Raw genomic sequence first — 21,917 nt, forward strand, 5'->3', positions numbered from 1 at the left:
CAGGCCGCTTCCTCTTGTCCTATCACTAGTTAGTTGTGAGAAGAGACCGACACCCACCTCGCTACAACCTCCTTTCAGGTGGTTGTAGAGAGCGATGAGGTCTCTCCTGAGCCTCCTTTTCTCCAGGCTAAACCCCCCCAGTTCCCTCAGCTGCTCCTCAGAAGACTTGTGCTCTAGACCCTTCACCAGCCTCGTTGCCCTTCTCTGGACACGCATGTCTGTCTTGTAGTGAGTTGTTGTCTCTGAGAGTTCCGGGGCTAGCGTGTGCTTCCATCCAAACCCAACAGCATTCCTTGAGCAAATGTCAGTACAAGTTTGACCGCAGTGATGTACAGATTGCTAAAGCAGGTAAGTTCGGGAGAGAAAGCATCATGATTTGACTCACGGTTTCTGTGATACGTCATGTATTTGCATATGTTTGTATTGAGCAAAATGTGGTTTTGCAACCTTAAGTTTAAATAATCAAAACCTTATATATGGAGTTACCTAACTATGGTTACCAGCAAGTAGCCTTGTTTTCTAAAGAGTGGCAAGGGAGGGGTAATCTCTTTTATTAAATCAGCTGTCATAACAGGAAAGAAAGAATATGTTTTGGGGGGCACAGCCTTACTTCTGTCACTTCATCGCAGCATTTGTCTTTCTGGGAGAAGCGGGTGGCACTGCTGACAGACGGGAATTGTACTTACTGTAGGTAACTTCAGTCGTGACTGTTCTTTAGAGGAATCTTTTTGGTATCTCCTGAGAACCAAAGGTGAGACAGAGCAGGTAACGTTATTGTGCTAGTATCAAAATGTATTGATGTAGTTCTTCCAGGAATAAGGTGTGAGAAAAGCAGGTCACGTTTCTGTTGCTTTGAATCCTTCCTGACACATTATGATAGAAAGACATTAGTTTTTACGTGGTTGTTCATGGGAGTCTCCCTCCGGACTTCCAGATAGCCGTTAAGGCATTTCTTTGCTTCTATGAAAATGCCGTGCAGCAGAAAGCAAGAATTATATTAAATCAGGTTGCACTTTATAGTCAATGTCTTTCTCACCTGGAGGGAAGTACTAAGCAAAAAAGTGTTAATAGTGCATGTGTTGTTAGGAGCAAACAATTCTAATGAATTCTAATGACTTGTACTTCCTAAACTGCTATATGAGAAATAATAAAGTTCCCAGAAAAAGGAATCAATCTCACCTTATTGCTTTATGCAGTTTACACCTTATCTGAGAAAAGTGACCAGGCTGTCATGCCAGCTGGGGATGTTTTTATTTTCACAGTTTTATGCCACTATGTTTCATCAGCCGTTATTTATCATTTATGGTGAGGTTTTTGAGATAATAAACGGAACTAGGATTCCCTATGGATTTGGTTGCTATTCCTTTGTTACAATCCCTCTGTTTAACTTCACGCAAATCTCTCTTATGATATCGAGGGCTTGACTACAGTGTCTGCTACCTGTGATGCCAGCCTGCCTGGCACCTAGAAAGTGCTTTATATTAACCTTTAACTACAAACATCCACAAAACTACCTGTTTTCCTTTAAATCTCTCCTTAAAAGTCTGTCAGCATGCCTGTAAAGTAATAATGATGATCATGATAATAACAACAACAACAACAACAACAACAACAGACTATGGTCAACCACTCTCTGTAGTGTGATGTAATGTCAGTGTGATTTTTCGGTTTCATATAGCTAATATATCTACCTACCTTTGGTTTGTGCCTACCTTCATGTGTCGGTCCACTTTTAGTTGTAATTCTTTGTAATTGTCTTTGCACAAGGAAACACAGCCTGAACTGTGGAGTGGGGCTCCTAAGCAGTGTCAAAAAGACTGATAATATATGTTATAAAATCTTACCAGTTTAGAACTTCCCAGGTTATAGAGCAAAACTCGGCTATAAAGTTAGCAAATACATAGCTGTTCAGTTTGTATCTATATAAATGCAATAGCTACAGTTTTAGAAAAAAATAACAAAAAAGACTGACGGATATCATGCAGTTATCATCAACATCATCTAGTTGCAGATGTCCCTGCTCACTGCAGGGGGGTTGGACTAGGTGACCTTTAAAGGTCCCTTCCAACCCAAACCATTCTGTGATTCAATGATCCCCATTAATTCCATCCCTAATTAAAAAGTAGCTTAATTCCAGGCATTATTATATGCTAATTAAAGAAATACTGACATTTATTACAGTGCTAATCAGTGCACCTGAAAAATACTGTCTTTTTTTTGTTACGTGTGATATACACACTGGTTCTTAGACACAAAACATTACATAAAGGTGGGAAATGTTACCCGTTACACTTTTGACACGCATATACTTTTAACTTCCGCTGCTTGAAATCCTTACCTGGCTCGGGACCCTTCAGACCCTTACTTAATTGTCCTTCCTGAAATTTTTCAAATTTCAGAATTTCAGGTGTCAGTCTTCGACTTCAGACTCATCAATTCCAGATCTGACTGACAGAGCATTCTTTCTCTTTTTTTCTGTTTTTTTTTTTTAATTGGCTGCTGTGACAGCCCTTAACCCTCAAGTATAGATTGCTTTTCCTGAGCTCTGCATTTTCTGACTCTGTGTACTCTGATGGAAGCAAATAAATAATGTCGCTTTGCTGCACGTCAGCAATCTCAGATAGGAGAACTGTTTAGAGCGGGAGGCAGTTTGGTAAATTTTGTTTACTGTTGCTTTTTTGTAAAGGTCCCTTTACAGGGTGATCGTCCAGCGCAGCAAAAAGTCTCAAGACTTAGTTCCTTTTATTTATTGAGGTTTTAGACTTCTGAGGTCTCAGAATTGTCCTGGTTTTGTCCTGGACCTTCATCAACCACGTCTGGAAGAAAACAAGCAAGTAATTAGACCTAGGTATAATTGTGCTTTTCTTCAGAATGCGTAATGATTGATTTTCCTATTTAGGAAAACTGTTGACACAAAATAGCAGTGACTAATCTATTTCTTATTTTTAGACAAGATTACTCTCGTATTTAGACAAGATTACTGAGAATAGCAACTTCAGTTACATCTGGATCTCATAGGTTTTACTACAGGTAGGAGACTGGCTGATAAGAGTAAATACTAGCGATAGAGAGAAGTGGAGATCTTTGCTGATTTTATTAGAATTATGGCAATCACCCATAAAAGCTTGTTGACATGTTTAGGAAGATGATGGGGAAATCTAAGAACAGAGTATTATCCATCCTGGGTTAGACCAAAAAGCTGCTTAGTCCAAGATCTTCTTTCCAGTAGTAGCCAAATCTGGACACTTAAAGAGGCAGTTGGTCATGACAGAAGAGACAGAGGTAATATTCATACATAAATATGTTTTGAAAAAATAAAGGAAGATAAACAAGTGCTAGGGCTGGAAAGCTCAAACTTGTGATACCTTCTATAAAGGCGATTTAAGGTATTTTAGCTTCAGAACTAACTTTATGACATTTGTGTTAAAAAAAAATTATGTGGGTGAGTAAATTGCTTAAAATGGCTCCTAAGTGATGGCATACCTGCATTGTTCTATCAAGTCTTTATTCCTTCCTTCCCAAATTTGTGCTGAATGCAGAGGACTCTCATGATCCCTGTTTTCAAGCCCTCCACAAATTTATTTTAAAAAATATAAAAGCCCTCTACTATTATAAAAGTCCTCTACTATTTATTTGTGTTCTGATAGCATCTGCCACTGCTATACGACGCTTCGGCACGTGAAAGTGTACAGTCCCTGGTTAGAGTCTGAATAAATTCAACCCAAGGAGACCGCGATAACAGAAGTACCCAAAGCTGTGAGTTTTCTTCTACGTACCCCTGGCCACAGGAGCACCCCGTCAGTAGCTGCTTCTCCCCGGTACAATTGTCAGGATGAGTCCTTGTCCTGGCTTTGAGCCTACAGCGCTGTTGCTTCCTCAATTATTTCTCGGTCCAGTTACGTAGAGAGGGATAGCGTTTCAGACATCGTGACTGAACGAGTTAGCACCTACTTCAGTGCTAACCAGCAATGTACTAAGTAAAATAAGCATTTTAGTTTTGCAAAGGACACTGTCACGTTTTTCAAGCTACTAAAAGTTTATGCAATATACACCTTGGACCTCACGTGTGGAATGGGAATAAAGATTGCCAATGTCTTGATTTGTGCCCTCTGGCATAGGCTGATCTCTGACCTCCCAGCTGCTTGGCTAATGTCACTTTTTGTAAGCATCGTGGAAAAAAGAGAATTTAAGGAGTTTGATTTCTCAGCTTCTATGGCTGCCACGTTTGTCCCAGCTCCCAGGTGTCCGAAAGATTTCTCTTATTTCACTGCTTATTTTTAGGTGCCTTTCTTCCCAAGAGCACCCTAGGCTGATTAAATACACCTTAAATGCCAGATAAGTTAAACCTGAAAAAATTAACCTAACAAAACAGAAGTTTTGAAAGAAAGTTGTAAGCTGTTCTTGATATACATCGAAGTCCCTTAGTTGTTTTAGTTATCTCAGCTACATTGTGGGCGGGAGAGGAGTTACTTCTTCTGAGCACATCTTCTGAGTTTCTCTGCCAGCGATGGTTTGGGGATTTCTCCTGTCTCAGGTGTCTGGATGGTCTTCACGTTTTCTGGTGAGATTATTGAGGCAGAAAAATCTCTCCTCAGTAGCTGATTCAAGAATATTTGTCTTTTTTCTTGTTATGTTGATAGGCTGTAGCAGATGCCAACTATCATGGGCAGCTCGGAAGGGGAATTCAGATATGTTCCTTTTAAACTAGGAGTTTGATAAAATAAGGTTGACCTGCACTGAAAGTCCCAGGTTCATAAAAGCAGCTCTTATTACTCCAGTGGTATTGTGTACATGGTTACAGCATCCTCCTGGTTTCACAAACAATAGGATTTTTCTGTCACGGTTATACAAGAAAATATAGTGCCATCTTGACAGAGTTACAGTTTTTTGAAAAGATATTCCCTGAAAATGTATAAATGGCCTCAAGAAATTCTCTGGACTGGGAAAGGCTTTACTGTACGTAATAAAGAAGACAGAATTGTGCTATTAGAAATCTTTTAATCAGATGTTCGTATTTAATTTTTTTTCTTTGCCTTTATCACTGTTAGCAAGGATTTAGCTGGAAAATTGTGGACACTGGTATTTACAGAACTGGAATAAACTTGTGGAAATGTCTCATAATGGTACTAAAACCACATTGCAAATGGTGAATTACATCCACTTTCTTATTAGAAGAGTCATATAAAAGCAATACTGTAATAAAATAAAGAATTACCCTTCACTCAAAGTGATAGACCCACATAGTGAACTTCTGTGGGATAATGGAAAATGTGCCCTCCTGTACAATTTGTTACTCAAAGTGAAGTAAATTCTGTGAAAACGCGTGCTGTCGCACACGTCTCGTGGACGGTGAGTGTGTGTGTGCTGTCCTCTTTGGTCTATATGCTCCATATACCCCCCGTGCAGTCATTCCAGGCTGGCAGCACGCCGCAGTCTGGGCTTCCGTGTCTCAGACGCACTCTGCTGTGAGCTTGCTTTATCCCCTCCGCTGAAATGCAATACCGTGTGATTAAATTCGCTTACCCTAAAATTATTAGGAGTACTGAGGTGGTATTTGTTGTGTCTAAGAGCACAGTGTTTAAGGAAACTGTTTGTCCCTCCCAAAGGAAAAAAAAAACCAGCTAATGCACACAGAAACTGTGAGACAAGAGTTGTTGCTGAAAAATACAGTTTTGGTTGCAAAAGCTGCTTCTTGTAGCTGTTTCCCTCACAGCTCCATGTAGAGTTTCATGGCGTGCGTGGCAGGCGAATGCAAAGCTGATAAGTGAATCTTTAGGAAAAAAGGAGAGTTTTGCAGTGTAGATGTGGACAGAGCATTCCTTGCGTTCGGTCAAGAAGAAGTAAGTAGGGAGATAAAGGGGCAGAGGGAAAGCACTGTTAATTAACTGCTCGTTACCACAGGGTGTATTTGTATGTTCACTAGCCAAATTAATGGCTTCCAAACGTACCGCCGTGTGGCACGTTCTGTCGGCTTTCCAGTGCATTATAATCCTATTTCTGCTTTTTTGTACAGTAAGAAGTTCCTTTTCCAATGGAGCACATTCATTAAATATCTTATGACCAAATCATTTCTTGGTGTAATGTTATATTTAGAGCAACGTTAACATTAAACATGCAGCGTAATTACTTCTGGGCAAATCTGTCCTGGGCGAGGACTGAGAACGGCAGTGCTTTTGCACTCAAATCCTACATGGAGAAGGAATGCAGTAAGACGTACAGGGAATATATTCTTTGTGATATTATCTGTTTGACATCCAGGTGATTTTTTTTTTAATGGTTGTTTGATCCTCTGGATTACTGGGCCCTGAAAATTGTTGAATGAAATAAGCTAGAGTCTTAAGGTAATTCCTAGTGGTCACACATCCGAAAGGGGAGCAGGCTCCGTGCAGCTGCACTGGGAATGTCAGGGAAGGCAAAAGCTGCGAACGCTGTCGGGTCAAACGCCTTCTGCAATATTGTACGTAGAGAACTGAAGTTGGCAAGAATTAATTTCAGTGTTATCTGCAGTAAATCTTACTGAAAGTGAATGCTGAGATGGTGGCAAATACAAACCTGCGAAGAATTTAATCCACGTTCCAAGAAAGTATGCGGGGAAGTGTGGCATTTTTCTCCATTAGGATCTGCACAAGTCCTCTGTTGTCTAATGTGCAAATTGAGCTTTCATCTGTGCACAGACGACCCTGCGCATTTTTGCAAGCCTCATTTTAAAGGATGATGGATGTATTTGGATATCACTGGAGGGTAAACGTAGGCAAATATTGGTTCTGTGATAGTAGCTGCTGTAGTTCTTCTCTCCCAGCGGCCTGAATTCACCAGCAGAGCTGTCTGGGGACGTCCCGTGTGGGGTCCTCGTGTCCTCCCACTCCCTGCACAGCCACAAGCAACACAAAGCCTGGGTGGCCGCAGCAGTGTGGCACTGGGAAACTTTCAGGGTTCAAAAATGCAGATAATGGGAGCATCAGTCCATGGCTGTATTTTATAGGGCAATAAGGAACATGAGGCTCTGTCAATTGGTTTTTTCCAACTAACTTTAACTTATTAAAATAAAAACCAAACAGATGGTGTATGTGGTTGTTGTATAAATGATTGCTTGTTATAATAAATCTTTGCTTAATTTCTTTAAACATTTCAAATAATTGCCCTAACTTGAATAGTTCCTACATTTGCTTGAACTACTAGGCAATGCCAAAGGTCAGTTAAGCGATCACAAACGTTAGTTTTATCTTCATTTTAGTGTAACACATGAATTGTGAAAAGCAATTAGACTAGACGAAGTTCTTCAAGTATCTTTGTGCAAAGTAATTTTTGCTGCTGCTCCTTGACCTGATATTGTCATAGAGCACAGTGATGTCCTTTTCCCTAGCGTTGGTTTTGTTTCCTTTTTTTTTTTTTAAAACACTAACTGGAATGAATATTTCTATTTTAGTCCTCCTCGGCCTCTGACTAACATGAATGACACCATGGTGACCCACATGTCCTCTGGAGCACCTACACCAACAAAAAGGTATGCGTGCCTTGCGATATTGGTTGTTTATTTCTGTGAGAGGTAAAAAAATACAGAGTATGGATTTTGTATCACTGGAACTCTTCTAATAGATTTCACATAACACTGCCACTTCAAAGTGTGTATGCAGCTCTCATAATATATGGAATTGTTTGCAGTGCTTCATTTTGTTCTCTCTGAAGAGTGATTTTCTTTTATTGGAATAGATGTTATTACGTGAGTGTGACTGAAGAAATATCTAAAGAGCGCTAAAGAGATTTTTGTTTTTCTTTTTAAATAGAGCATTACTTCCAAAGCTGTTCTGAGAAAGGCTGGTCTTGTTGTATCATAGGCTCCTCTGCTTACAAAGGAGAGTAATTCTGTCCTGCTGGAGACATTTCACATAACGAGTATACTGCGTTGCTGTTGTCAACACTTGTTCTCCACGCCAAACACAGTTGAGCTGCCAAAGTTCCTTCAAGTTGCCCATGTCCACCTGAGGCATTTAGGTTTGAGTTGAATTTGGGTTTACATTTACTTAGTTATATACACGTAAATTATTGTATGGATGTACGTGTGTAAACATGCAAAAAACTAGTTGAATCATGTATTTGCACTTTTCTTTCTTGTTAAGACAGGCTAGGGAGAATAGCAAGGTGGTTCACTGGAGACTTCACTTGTCCAAAGCTGTGAATGAATAAATGTTCCCTGCAGGGAATGAGAAACTGAACTGTCACTATTTTAGTGACAAGGTGGTACTCAAGAGGCAAGCCAGATCCCTCATTTTCAGCAGCAGTCCTTCAAACAGAACTAAGCAAAGATCCATGTACTTTCCTTCTACTTTCCAAGACAAAAAAAATCAGTTGTGTATGCAGGTTTGAACTGGCTACATTAAAATGATTTTAAACGCTGTCTATAAATCATCCCATGTAGTGTTTACAAACACTACACAACATGCAATACACTGTATGACTTCAAATACGGGATGTGGTAGAGTCCCCATCACTGGAGGTTTTCAAGATGCAATTGGACAAGGTGCTAGATAATCTTATCTAGGATACCTTTCCCATGAAAGGCTGGACCAGATGATCTTGTGAGGTCCCTTCCAACCTGGGCTGTTCTATGATTCTATGAAATACACCTTATTCTATGAAATACGCCTTTTGCTGAATTAGAAGCGAAGAGGCTGAGAGAGCAGACAATTCCCAAAGCTAGTGCTTTACAGAGTATTCATGTAGGCAGTCCTTAAGCACATGACCTGTAACATCTTCTCATTTATTGGGTTACAGGCAACCTTGTGGGCAAGGTCTTTTGCATTGTCTCTGCTTTTAACCTCAGTTTGGGGTCCAAGTTTGTTCGCTGTAGTGCAGACAACAATCGTCTTCAAATCTCTATCAGAGAAGATCCTGCTTTAGGCACGCATGTCCTCTGTGCACACAAGCTTGAAACATTGCCTGAGTAGCAATGTCTGCAAGGTTCTCCTGCAGCCTCTTCATCCTCTTGCATAAAAGGTTTCACAGAATGGAATGGTACAACCCTCTGTCAGTTCTGACTCAGGAGCAACAGTTAATTTGGGTAGTGATCACCTAGTTCCTTAGTTTCTACTTTTTTGTTGAACCAGCTTTTCCCATTTTCTTAATCCAAACTGGATAATTCACACTTAAAAGATCTCTAATTCCATAGTCATCAAGACCATCTCACCTGTCTGGTAGGGAGAGCTTCCTGATGCCATCCTGTCGTGTTCTGGCTCACCAGCATTTCACCTCTTTCCAGTACGTGATCGGTTTCTGTGCTGGTCAGTGGACATGATAGGTGCCTTTTTGTCTCACGGAATAACGTAGTCCCAGGAACTATTCATTCCTCTGCTTCTTTCCACTTGGAGATTTCTTTCTTTCTCGGATTGTGTCTACTGTTATTTATAAAAATCATGTCTGATCTGGAAGAAGAGGACAGAGTGAAACTTGAGTCAAGAATATCCACAGCAAGTATCTCTGTGTTTCTTGCTTTGCAAAATACCAGGAGACAGACTCATGCAAAATATAAGCTGGGCACTGAATATTCTGCAGGGTGGTCTCTGATGCAGGAGGTGAAGCAATCCTCCACAGATACACTTTTCAGTTGCTGATTTAATTCAGGCACACGGGAACAAATACTTTATTACTAAAAGAGCAAATGAGAAGATGAAACAAGTATTGGCTTTATTGCCAAGTACCAGTATTGATCCTTAAGTACATTTTACCTAAAGAAACAGGTTTTGGTTTTTTTTTTTCTTATGTCAACATCCAGAAACTCATTCAGGATACATCTTTCAGATCATAATCTGCCAGCTGTGCTTCTGTTCTTCTGTGGGCAGGGCCTAGCCTACCTATTCCCTTAATTTGAGAAGGGGGGCACAACAGAAAATGCTAGGAAAATACGATATCAAGCACTAATCCGAAATAAGAAGAGGGCTGGATATTACGACCTGACCCTTCAACTTGTTTTCTTGGCCATGTAGACCTTACAATACACTGTTGAGATAAGGAGTAGCAGAACAGCATTTTTGTATGGGATAATGAGGGGAAAGAAAATCAACAGCTGGTAAAGTATTGTTGAACGTAAACACTAATTAGCTTATGACAAGACCTCTACATTGTCAGGGGTTTTAAGAGTACCAGAATTTCATGCTGATATTCATCCTGTCACCCATGATGACAAGTAGCAGGTGCTTAGCTAAGATTATAAGCAGCAAGTCATTAAGTCAAGTCAGTAAGTCAAATTTTGCTCTTGGTTTTTGCACTTGCTCCCATCTTGGAGCACTCATTAGTTTACTTCCTGATTTGCAGTATATATAGAGACCACTGCTTCATAAATGCAGCATCCACGAGTGAGTTCTACAATTATGACCTCTTTAAGAAAGCTCTTCCTTTTTTGTTCGAAAATTCACCTTCTTCATGCTATTGAAGGTTGTATGTATCCCACCTGCTTCTAGCCTAAGAATCCTTGTCTACTTAATTTTTCCTTGCACAGAAGGTAATCTGTAATTTGGATCGCGTTCGTTGTCCTTATCAGTACCTCTTCTTCCTTCAACATTTCTTTTTGATGTGGGATGACCAGAACTGCACCTAATAGTCAAATCTGAGCCCACTTTGGTGTTCCAGTCCCATATTCTTCTGCTTGTGTGAATTGCAGGGATCCACATAGCTCTTGTGAGCCAAGACTGTCCCAAAGGCACGCAAGTAAAGAAACCTTTCTCTTCTCTGAGGTGGGCAAGGATATGCATAGATCTGGAGTTGATCACAAGAATCCCAGAAATAGTGGATGTAGAAACTGCAGTGATCAAGGGAAACATAAATAGCTTTTCAACAGTGCTACCAAGATTAGTATTTTGACTAATGAGGACATGATAGAATCAGCAACAGGGCTTTAGAATCAGCAACACCCTTTGGCTTGGAGCTTTTTTGTATTTGTAAAGCAGCAAGGTCTCTGTTGCTGTCTGTTGTCCAAGACAAGACCAGGTAGACCAAAGATAATTCAGAAATAAAGATTTGAGAAATCAGACCTGTTTGGACATATGGCACGTCATCTGCCTCTACGTACCCTGCAATTGTCAACTACCAAGACTTGCTTAAAAAGTTCCTCATGAGAATCAGTTATCATTTGCTAACTCAGACCTCATACATCTGTAGAAGGGAGCTGAGTGAGATCATCAAGAAAGCCTGGATGGTAACAAAAATGTCAAGATAGGCTACTTCAGCCGTTGGGGCCGATCCTTGGTCACAGTTGTTACCGAACAACATACCAGTCGACTGCAAGCAGCTCGTATTTTGAAAAACATTGAAGTAACTATAGGTGACTTCCCATTTAAAAGCACAGAACTTTTCTGTATTCTAGTAAGCCATTTCCTCAGCGATTCAAAGGCTACACTGAGGTAACTCAGGATGAAGACCTCTACAGCACATATACTTTACAGATACCATCCCCAGCAAAGGCTAAGAAAAGAAGTTGGAATAAACATGGAATAAACACCAAAGAAACAACCTGATTCTGTAAAATGATCATTGCGTCATCCTTTGTCCACAGTTTGCTCTTCCTGAGAGGCGAGACATTTGCAGAAGTGTGGAATGGCACTAGACCAGTCCAGAACATATCTTTAGAAAGCCGAAATCATCTTACTTTCAAGTGTCATCTTCTGTCAGGCATCATGAGAACTCACAGGCAGCAAATAAATGGTAGATGCCATCATCTGTGATCACCATACCCGTATTAGTACCTGCCTCTTACCAAGGCCTGGCTCATCCCTCTTCAAGGATGCCACTTTCAGAATTCTGTTAGGAAAGGTTACTTCATCTGGCAGATTCTGCAAGAGTTCATGGGAAGAGGCTTCTTCTCTCTATACTTGCTTATTTCAAAGAAGGAATGGGGGATTTATCTTTTCCTGGACCTGGGGGGAACGGACAGACTGCCTCAGGTTCAGGTAGTAATGTTTGCCTCCATCATTCCAGCTCCTCAGGCTCTCAGCTTGCAGAACGCATACTTCTCCATAACCACTCAACAAGCCCCTGGGGATGTACCTGAGGCTCGCAGTGGGACCCAAACACATCTCTCGAAAGGTATTGTCATTCAGACTCTGCTTCGTGCCTTTGTTCTTTGCAAAATATCTAGTTGTGGTGGCTGCATACACCTGTCCAAGTCTAGTCAGGGTTGGTTTGTTTTTAATCACATAATAATGAGAAATACAGGTCTTCATCAGAGCTTCTCTGTTTGTTCAGCTGAGGTTCTACAGGGAGTAATCAGTGAAAGCCATTTCAGATTATAGCATTTCTATGATCCAAGCCATTTCCGTCTCTGCAAGGCTTGCTTGCTGGCATTGCTGAGTTGAACTACACTGAAAAGTACTTCTAAAGTAGCATAGATTATCTTAATCGGGCCGTGTCCACACATACCAAAGAAATGCTGCTTACCAGGTTTTACTTGATACTGCTAAAACTTTGGCTCAGGTCAAGTATACATATTTCAAAAAGAATATGGAAACACTGCAAAATTAATTGAGAGCGCGCTATAGAAATATCTAAAAGCTGGAAATGTGATGCTAAAGGAGCATTATCTGTTTAGTTTATTAAGGAAGGTAGAGATATGATTTGATCACTAGGTTACAAACGTTTATACGTGGAAATATATCCAGTAGTGGGGTTTTTTTAGTCTTGCATAGAAAGGCATTTCAAGGTCCACTAACTTCTGCATAACCTCTGCATACAGCCAGTCAAACTGGATGGTTACAGAATCTGTGCATTGAGTAGTAAGCACGAAAGCTAAAATACTTGGCTCTTGCCTCAGCTTGAAAGCGACGCTGTATTTGTCTCAGCATATGCCCATCCATATTTGGTGTAATATTTCCGAGTATTTTGAGACTTTTAGTGCACTGACCGAACCACTGAATACGTTGAAGCATTATTGGTTCATCTATCACCTAGTTTGTCAGGGCACAGAAGCATGTGTCAGTGTTGTCTTTGTGTCCTCCGTTTCTTTAAACCTGGAAAACATACAGGTGTCAGCAGTTAATAATAGAGGTAAGACGGGAGACACGGGTTGTTCCCCCTTTAAAAATTTCTTATATTTCTATTTTGTCAGTTCACATATGTCTGATTACAATGTTTTCCCCAAGATTTATTACAGTTACTATTGCTCTAGGTTAATCCATGATGTAAAAGATCATCACTGACTAAAATTAAGGGCCTCATTTCCCTAGCTGGAGGCACTGTCACATCTTGGCAGCATGAAATAAAGATAGCAGGGTCGCCGAGGTTGCTTTGTGTGAGCTGAATGGGGTTTGGATCTGCATTTTAATGTGCTGAAGCTGTTCAAATTGGCCACTTTTCAGTGGCTTGGCTTCTTTTTGAAAGCCGAATTTGTTCCTAAAATTGACTGTATTTTATATACCTGGAATAAATGATGGATGAAAATGTTAGAAGTTACACGTTTGCCTGTCTGTCGACACAAAATTCATCCTGAAAACAGGAAGGATAAGGCTCAACCCATCTTTGAATGACATCAGTGCTGCACAAAGATGAAAAGGCATCAGCAAAGCACAATAGCATTTGTTAGAAATATATATGATTTCTGTGATAGTGATATTACAGTATGAGCAAAAGGTAGTATCCTGCCTAAATCCTTTCCATTCTGAAGAGCATTTTACATTTGTTTATACCTTCATCAAACTTTCTTCCTTCATGCTAATATAGTCCAGCTGCCACCAGTAGACTAATCCAAGAGTAAGGTTTTTTGTTTTGCTTTGCTTTCTTTCCCCAAAAGGTGGAGCAAATACGGATCGATTTATTTGAAGGCAAAGTTGGAAGGAATGGTAAATGGTTACCAATACATGATTTTGCTGAAAAAACAGAACTGCTTCTGCAATTTTTTAATTGCATCCACATACTATTAGGAAGTTGCTGTTCACGAGGTTTCCTGTAGATACAGGTATAGCTAGATATAGCTGTCTGGGTAGATATAGCTAACGTAGAACCTCAGTGGAAGTCCATACCGATTAACATATATAGTTTGAAAAGCCTTTTTCATGTGAAAACTGGCGTCATTCCAGTTTTAATCTGTTCGTCACAGATGTACACACGGAGGGCTCAGGTGTCTCTAGGAGGCACACGGGTTTTCTGCTTCGTCCCCAGGCTTCTCTGCGACCAGAGCTAGTGCAGAGCTCGGCTGTGTGCCACGGCTCCTCCATACTGACCTCCGCAAAAAAATGTTAAGCCAGCCTGCATCCAGAAAATACATTATCACCCATGGGAGAGGCTGAAATCAGTAACTCTTGCTGTGGGAGAATGAGAGACTTCTCTAGCTTGTGCTTGACAGCTCTGGCCTCAAGAAACCGAGGCACCAATTTGGCTTCTGGAGGCAGAGTAAGCAGTCTTCAGTCCAGGGTCTCCCTGGGGAGGAAAGGCTGTGGTCAGCAGGTTGAGGTAGGTGATATTCCCCCTCTGCTCCGCTCTGGTGAGACCCCTCTGTTGCGATAGGCCAAGGGTTAATGGTTTTAAACTAAAAGAGGGGAGATTCAGACTAGATATGAGGAAGAAATTGTTTATGCTGAGGGTGGTGAGACACTGGCCCAGGTTGCCCAGAGAGGTGGTGGATGCCCCATCCCTGGAAACATTCCAGGTCAGGCTGGACGGGGCTCTGAGCAACCTGCTCTAGTTGAAGATGTCCCTGCCCACGGCAGGGGGGTTGGACTAGATGACCTTTAGAGGTCCCTTCCCACCCAAACCATTCTGTGATTCGATGATTCTATGATTCTTGTGATGGGTGCGTCCATTCATTGCACAAGGGATGCCAAAAGACAGGACAGGGCCCAGCTGCGCTGCGGAGCTTCTCGCTCTTCCAGGACGCAGTGAACGCTGCCATTCAGCAGCGGGGCAGGCTGGAAGCCTCTTTTTGTGATTTCCTGCTGTTAAAAACATGAAAATAACCTCCCTTTGACAACTGTTTTGTTGGGAACAAGCCTGAGCTGAAAGAACAGGATTTTAATGCCTGAGCTCACTTTTTTTGTGAACTAAAAAGTGAAAAACAAACAAACCAAAGGAGCCCTCATCAATGCTCCTCTTCAGCCCATGCACATCTCTCAGAGGAACCTCTGTCGTTTCCAGCCTCCTCATCCTCTGCTTTCAGTGGGAAAATATCCAGAGGGGCAATGAACTCTTCAGATCCCACCATTTCAATAACTGTATTTTGCACGAGGCAGGGAGCTTTCTGTCGTCTCTAAAATGCTGTAGACAGAATGAGGTCAGAGAAAGTTTTTTCTAGTAAGCAGGGAGTTCTGGGAACAGAAGTGTAGCTATGGCCGTGCTCAGCTGTGGATTTTTTTTTCTGCATTTACATATGTAACATTACGATTTTGATACTTTTCATCTTGCAAAATGTAAGTTTCCAAATGAAAAAAGCCGATTGATTCGATGGCATGTTTACATTTGATAGTGTTGTATCAGATGTGGAGACAGATGTTCCGTACATTTATTGAGACATTTACAAAGGGGAAATTTTCATGCAACCTTGCCTATATTTGTTACCTATGATACAACAAAACACAGTATTTCTCTGATCTTTACAGCCAACGAGCCTTTATAAATAAATGGAGATGATTATGTCTTTTCTGTAAGACGAGGCCAAGCCCATTAAATGTTATTCGTTTTAGCTAATTTATTTTAAATTACTTCAGGAATAGATTTTTTTTCCCTCCTGTTGTGGTCAATGTGTATTATTCCTCTTTCAGTAATTCTGTTCCCAAAGACAACCTGTCCTCAATTAGGTTAATGACGTGTATTTCCCTCTTTAAATACCCTTCTACATCATTTGTTTTCGCAGCAGCCGTGGTCAGTCTGTAGGTTATGCAGCGTCTTTTACATTGCAGATCCATGTTAGAATTTAAATGCATTGTATTTCAGTCTTGTTAATGTATATACTATGTGAAAAGATGGATGGATCGTTCTCTGTTTTTTCCTCAAAGGCTCGTAGACGTCTCTGTTGCCATTATGGGTCCTATAAATGTGTAAGAGTGACAATCATCTCAACTGCTCAGTTGTCTACAGCAGAGACAGTTCCTCCTAAGCTAGCTGCAGTAGGCTCCCTACGTAGCTTATGCGGACAAATAAACTCTTCTGGAGTGTGATAGAGCAGACCTGATTTAGAAGTCCACCTGAAGATGAGAACAGTCTGGCAATGCCTGTTTTCTTTCCCATTGACCGTAGAGGGACTGCAGACAGCTAGCTCATATTAAGAAGCCTCTAGTAATGTGTGTTCGGGGAGGCAAAAATTTCTCCCTTGGACTGAGAAGGGTCTTTAAAATAGAAGTCCTTTTCAACAACCTAGCCTATAAAAGCAGTCACTGTATTTGCTACCTATAATACAACAAAATATTGCATTCTTTTTTTCTGATTTCTAAGGAGCTTGGAGACTGTAGACATTGCATTTCGTCAGCTGAAATCATGTTCTTACAGCCTAAAAAGAAAATTATTTGCAACTTAAGAACTAAAGTTGAAAGGGATATGATGTCACCTGCCTAGACAATATTCAAAAACCTTCTTTTTTCCTATCTGAGACGTTTTACTTCCACTAACTCTAACTTGGATTTTTTTTCAGTCTTCTGCTCCTAATGTCACTGATTATCTGCTCTTCCTAGTCCTTCATACTCCTGCCTTTGTTTTTGTTTGTCCTCGTTTAACTTTGCTGTCTCCGGTACCATTGATTACCCCCCTGAGTTCTGTCCTCTGGGTTTGCAAACGTATGCATGGCTGGGTAGTTTCCAGCTTTTTGATCAGACCTCCAGAAACTTTCCTCTGCCGTCAGCTCTGCATTGATATATTTCATATCTATGTCATTGATGGTGTCCCTTGTTTTTTTAAGTTCTGTAACCCAGAGTGGTTTTTATTTGCTTGGCTAGCTTAATTTGTCTTCTGACAGTTTCCAATGTGCCTTTTTTCTCCTTTGTTCCCATGTCCACATTCATCTCTCTGACATTTCCTTCTAGCTGTCCAGTCACCAATTCCACCTGAAAGTGACTGAAACTACTGTTATTGTCTGCTCTGCGATTTTTCTTTGACACAGGTGGAGTACATTTGTTTTCTTATATTCTGCTTCTTAGACCTGTGTGACCTCTAGAGATCCTAGATCCATTTTAGCCATAGTTTCAGCCACAAAAAGGTTTTGGGGAAGAGAGTTGAACAGCATGAGCCCGGGTGGATTGTGGCAGCTGGCACTGTCTATTATAGATATAGCACATTGCTATTATAGATATAGCTGGGGTGGTTAGGCATGTTTGCACCATAATACTTTATATATGCCTACATAATACCAAAATAGACTTTATTTCTAGAAAACGGATAAAAATATCTCCTTGTCTAGAGACAAGGGAGATCCCAGCTCACATGTAACCTTGCTCAATGAAGATGTGACAGTACTTTACAACAAGATGAAAGAGAAAGGGACAGCAAGGAGGAAGGAAGGGTGAGGACAAGGGTCAGCATAATGAATCAGCCTAACAATTTCAAACAAAAAATCTGTGTTTCAGTACTTATTATTAAACTGATATCTAGATGCCTATAGGTATTTATTTTTAACCTGTGGTTTAAAATCCTCCAGGTGCAATTGTGAGTCTGTGGGATGTGGGTTATGAGAAAGATGCGTTAGGTGAGAGCGTGGAGAGTTTGATGGGGAGGAAAAAATGGTCAGAAGGCATCTGCAAGGGGAATAGTTGGGAGATTTGTACACTACTCTTAAGTGGCTATAAGATTCAAGATCAAGAGGAAAACATCTGAATAAAATATAAAAGAAATCTTGGGTTTGGAACCTAGATGTGAAAGATGTTTCTCTCTTGCTGTTGGCGTGCGGATGGTCTGGGGCCAATGCAGACCTCGGAGGGTGTGCGGGTACCGGGCTCTGCAGACTCATCCTGCAGTCAGCAAGCACCTCGTGGGACTGCTGAGTAGGAACAGGAGACACAGGACCTGCGGGCAAGATAGCTGTGCTTAATCCTGGTGCTGCTTTGACGGAATCTTCTAACCTATTTGTGTGGTGAAAGCTTTGGTTTACCTTTACACCGCTTCTCACACCAGCTACTTTCACCTTTTCTGTAGTTTTCTCCTTTCTCCAGTAGTGCTGCCTCAGTTTATCTGTATGCTGCCGCTGAAGTAATATTTCTCGTTCATTCCAGTTCTTCCTCCCCCCGGTTCACGATGGGTTTTCCAATAGCTTTATTGCAATCTAACTGCTGTCACAGGGCTGTTGGGTCCAACAGAGCAGTGGTGATAAAAACGCCATGCCAGAAGGGAAGGGAACGGGGAGCAGGACTGTCCGTCAGCAGCACCCTGCAGGCAGAGCAGATCCAGAGTACTGTTCTCGGAGGATTTGGCTTTGCACTCTGTCAGCTTTCTCATCATTTTCAAATCCCTAGTTTCTTCTTCAGTTCTTTTTACTCCATTTTGCCTACACTTTTTTTTTTCCTAGCTACCTGATCTTTGTCTGCTCTGAGATTTGCCAGCCTAGTTCACCTCAATGTTTTATAACAAAGTCACAGAAATCACAGACTGGTTCAGGTTGGAAGGGACCTCTTGAGATTGTCTGGTCCAACCCCTGCTCAAGCAGGGTCAGACAGAGGAGGTTGCCCAGGACCACGTCCAGTTGGGTTTTTAATGTCTCCAAAGGTGGAGACTCTACAGCCTCTCGGGGCAACCTGTGCCAGTGTTTGACCACCCTCATAGTAGAAAAGTGGTTTTTGAAATCACAGCTGGTTCAGGTGGGAAGGGACCTCTTGAGATTGTCTGGTCCAACCCCTGCTCAAGCAGGGGCAGAGGTTGCCCAGGACCACGTCCAGTTGGGTTTTTAATGTCTCCAAAGGTGGAAGGTGGACAGCCTCTCGGGGCAACCTGTGCCAGTGTTTGACCACCCTCATAGTAAAAAAGTGGGTTTTTTGTGTTCAGATGGAATTTCTTATTGTGTGCCCGTTGCCTCTGGTCCTGTCACTGGGCACCACTGGAAGAGCCTGGCTCCCTCTTCTTCATTCCCTCCCTGCAGGTATTTATGCGCGTGGATTCAATCCCCCCGAACCTTCTCTGCTCCAGGCTGAGCAGTCCCAGCTCCCTCAGCCTCTCCCCATAGCAGAGATGCTCCAGGCCCTTCAGCATCTTGGTGGCCCTTCCCTGGACTCTCTCCAGTCTGTCCATGTCCCTCTTGTACTGGGGAGCCCAGCACTGGACGCAGCGCTCCAGGGGTGGCCTCACCAGTGCTGAGCAGAGGGGAAGGATCCGCTCCCTCCACCTCCTGGCAGCACTATGATGCCGATACTTTCATTTTTGTTCAAGTCGACTGTTTTTACACTTCCACATGTTCTCCCACGTTTGGTATAAGTCTCCTGATTAAGATTTTGATTTTTTTTTAAAGTAACTTAACAACAGCATACATACTCAAACAGTTTTTAATACTGCTGTCCGTCTGCAGCCACTTTGCTGGCTCTTCATTCCTCCCTGTCCTGTATCTCTTTAAATTCAAGTGTTACAAGGTCATGTTTTTTCCCCATATTCTCTGCTTTAATGATGGCCATCCGGCATGCTGCTGCTGTTGGACTGCATTACATTTCCCTGTATAATTGTATTGTGTGATTTTCAGCTTGGATATACACCCCATCGTCTTTCCTGCATATGATAGCTGGAGGTAGGGGTCTGAAGAAGTCAAAAGGTTGTTTAGGGTGCTCAAGGAAAGTGGTGGCTTCCCCATGACTTTAAGTCTCTAAGCCAGATTACACCACTGTCTGAACAGAGCGCTGCGGGTCAGTCAGAAGCATGGCTTTGATTTAGAAATTACTGTGCTAAATTTCATAGTCTGTATTATGCAGAGAATGGTGGTAATTATCCTTTTTGACCTTAACATCTATTTAAATCAATCATGGGGGAAAGTAATGTGACAGAAAACGAGATCCATCTAGATTACGTCCCGGCAACTCTTTCGAAAGTTCTTTCCCTTCTCGGTAGCCAGAGCAGCAGTGTGCAATTTTGTAAAGACTTGCAAAGTTCTGAGCCAGCATAATAGAAATTTGCAGGGATTTCTTGCTGTAAATTACAGGATTTTAAATAAATTGCCTATTTCACTTGGCTTTCCTGGTAGATTTTCAGAACAGAAATTAATTTAAGACACCAAAAGCACCATTTAAATACCTTAGTAATTTACTGAGTTGCTTATAAAGCTGCAGAGCCAAGTCTTAGTGTGTAAAATTTGGGACAGGAGCCAACAAACCTTTCAAACCCCATTCTCACTGATGTGCGGTTACGTGTTCGAGCCCCAGGCATGACTGAGCACCCAGACCCAAACCTTCAACCATCACCGCTGAGAAGTAGGACAAGGAGGAGTGTCCTGCAGCTCTGTGCAGATTCCTCTGACCTCATTTTTCTCTTCCCACTTAATATTGCTTCCCTTCTTCCCTCAGAAGAGCACGGTTAACGTTATTTCTTGCTATCTTTCGACTATTGCTTTGCATGGTTTTGCGTATGGTGGCTGTTGTTATATGAAAAGTGTGGGAAATGTCCTATAAAATTACATTTTAATGCTGCTTTGAAGAATTCAGTTACAGCATGTGGCTAATTTGGGGGGGAGGAGGTGGTATTTTGTCTTTAATACCATCTTCTGAAAGCTAAAAGATTCTGTATATAGTTATAGTATAGTTCTGAGTTTCTCAACCAGTGATATATTAATTTTTTTTGAAAGCAGAACAAACCAACCCACAGCAGCGTGTCTGACGGCTCTCCGAATTCAGGCCATGTTAACGGCCAGGCGTGATTCTGAGAGATGTCTAAAAATTTTCTTGGAAGATGAAGATATGACTCAAAGTGTCGGATAAATAGAAAGTTACTTTCTAAAGGCTTTTTTTCAACAATGAACTTCCCCCGACTTCAGGTTTTAAAGGCAATCTCAGAGAGGCACAAATACAGCTGGGGCTGCATCAGCAGCAGAACCACCCCGAAGTGTCCCTGTCCCCGCCAGCCGGCCATCCTTTAGTGGTGCAGGCACCGCGGGCTGTGGGCCTTTCTCTCTACAGTCAAGGAACCGATCCAGTTATATTTTAATCATGAAAAAAAAGGAGAAAGGAGAAAAAGGAGAAAGGCATTGTGGTGTCAAGAGATGACATTGCTGTTTCTCTGCTCTCAGGCTATATAAAGAAGTGTTTTTGCTGAAATACATGTCTGAAAGTCGAAGGGATACCTTCAGATTCCTGAACACGTTATAAAACAATCGGTCCGTACCCATGTAGAGGGGTAGGGAGTAAAAATAGCTGACATATCTATGTCGTGAACAACTTGTGTCAAAGAATGGAAATTGGGTGGTTCTGCCTGGGTGGGTGGCCTCATGAAGGAGGGGGAAGCACTAATTTAAAATCTATTGACTCATAAAGCTTTTGACGCTATCCCACATGGTATTTTCATAAATAAACTAGGTAAATGTGGACTGGTTGAAACTGCTGTTATGTGGGTGCAACACCAGTTGAAAAATTACAGTCAGAGAAAGAAAATATCAGTATTTCCTACCAAAGAGGGAGCACGTGTCAGGTGGGATCCCACAGGGTCTGTTCCCAGTTCAGCATTAACTCGGTTTATTCCTTGGCAGCTTGCGTGGTGAAATAGGGAACACGTGTACATAAATTTCATACCGACACTATGCAAGGGAGGTACTGGAGATTCTTCAGAGGGCAAGCCTTTAATGCAGAATGGTCCTGTAGATCAATCAGATGAAATTAATAAAGACAGCTTTGAGCGACAGAAAATAGAATAAAATGCATGAATAAGAAGTAGAGAATGACTGACTAGACGGGCCTGTTGCTGAAAAGTGTCTGGGGGATAGTAATGGATTAGGAGCTGAAAGCAAATCAACAAAGTTCCCACAAAAGCGGAGATGATAATGTGATTGGGGT

The 21,917-nt window shown here is 41.6% G+C and overlaps 1 protein-coding gene across 1 annotated transcript in view; it reads left to right on the forward strand.

The window, feature by feature from the left end:
- DTNB (dystrobrevin beta) overlaps positions 1 to 21,917 on the forward strand; it is a 200,928-nt gene that overhangs the window by 78,438 nt on the left and 100,573 nt on the right. Inside the window, exon 12 of the mRNA XM_019470972.1 lies at positions 7,427 to 7,504. Coding sequence (XP_019326517.1) covers positions 7,427 to 7,504 — 78 coding nt within the window. The remainder of the gene's footprint in view (positions 1 to 7,426; positions 7,505 to 21,917) is intronic.

Source organism: Aptenodytes forsteri, unplaced genomic scaffold (genome assembly GCF_000699145.1).
Source record: "Aptenodytes forsteri isolate BGI_AS27 unplaced genomic scaffold, ASM69914v1 Scaffold192, whole genome shotgun sequence".
Classification (NCBI taxonomy): Eukaryota; Metazoa; Chordata; class Aves; order Sphenisciformes; family Spheniscidae; genus Aptenodytes; species Aptenodytes forsteri.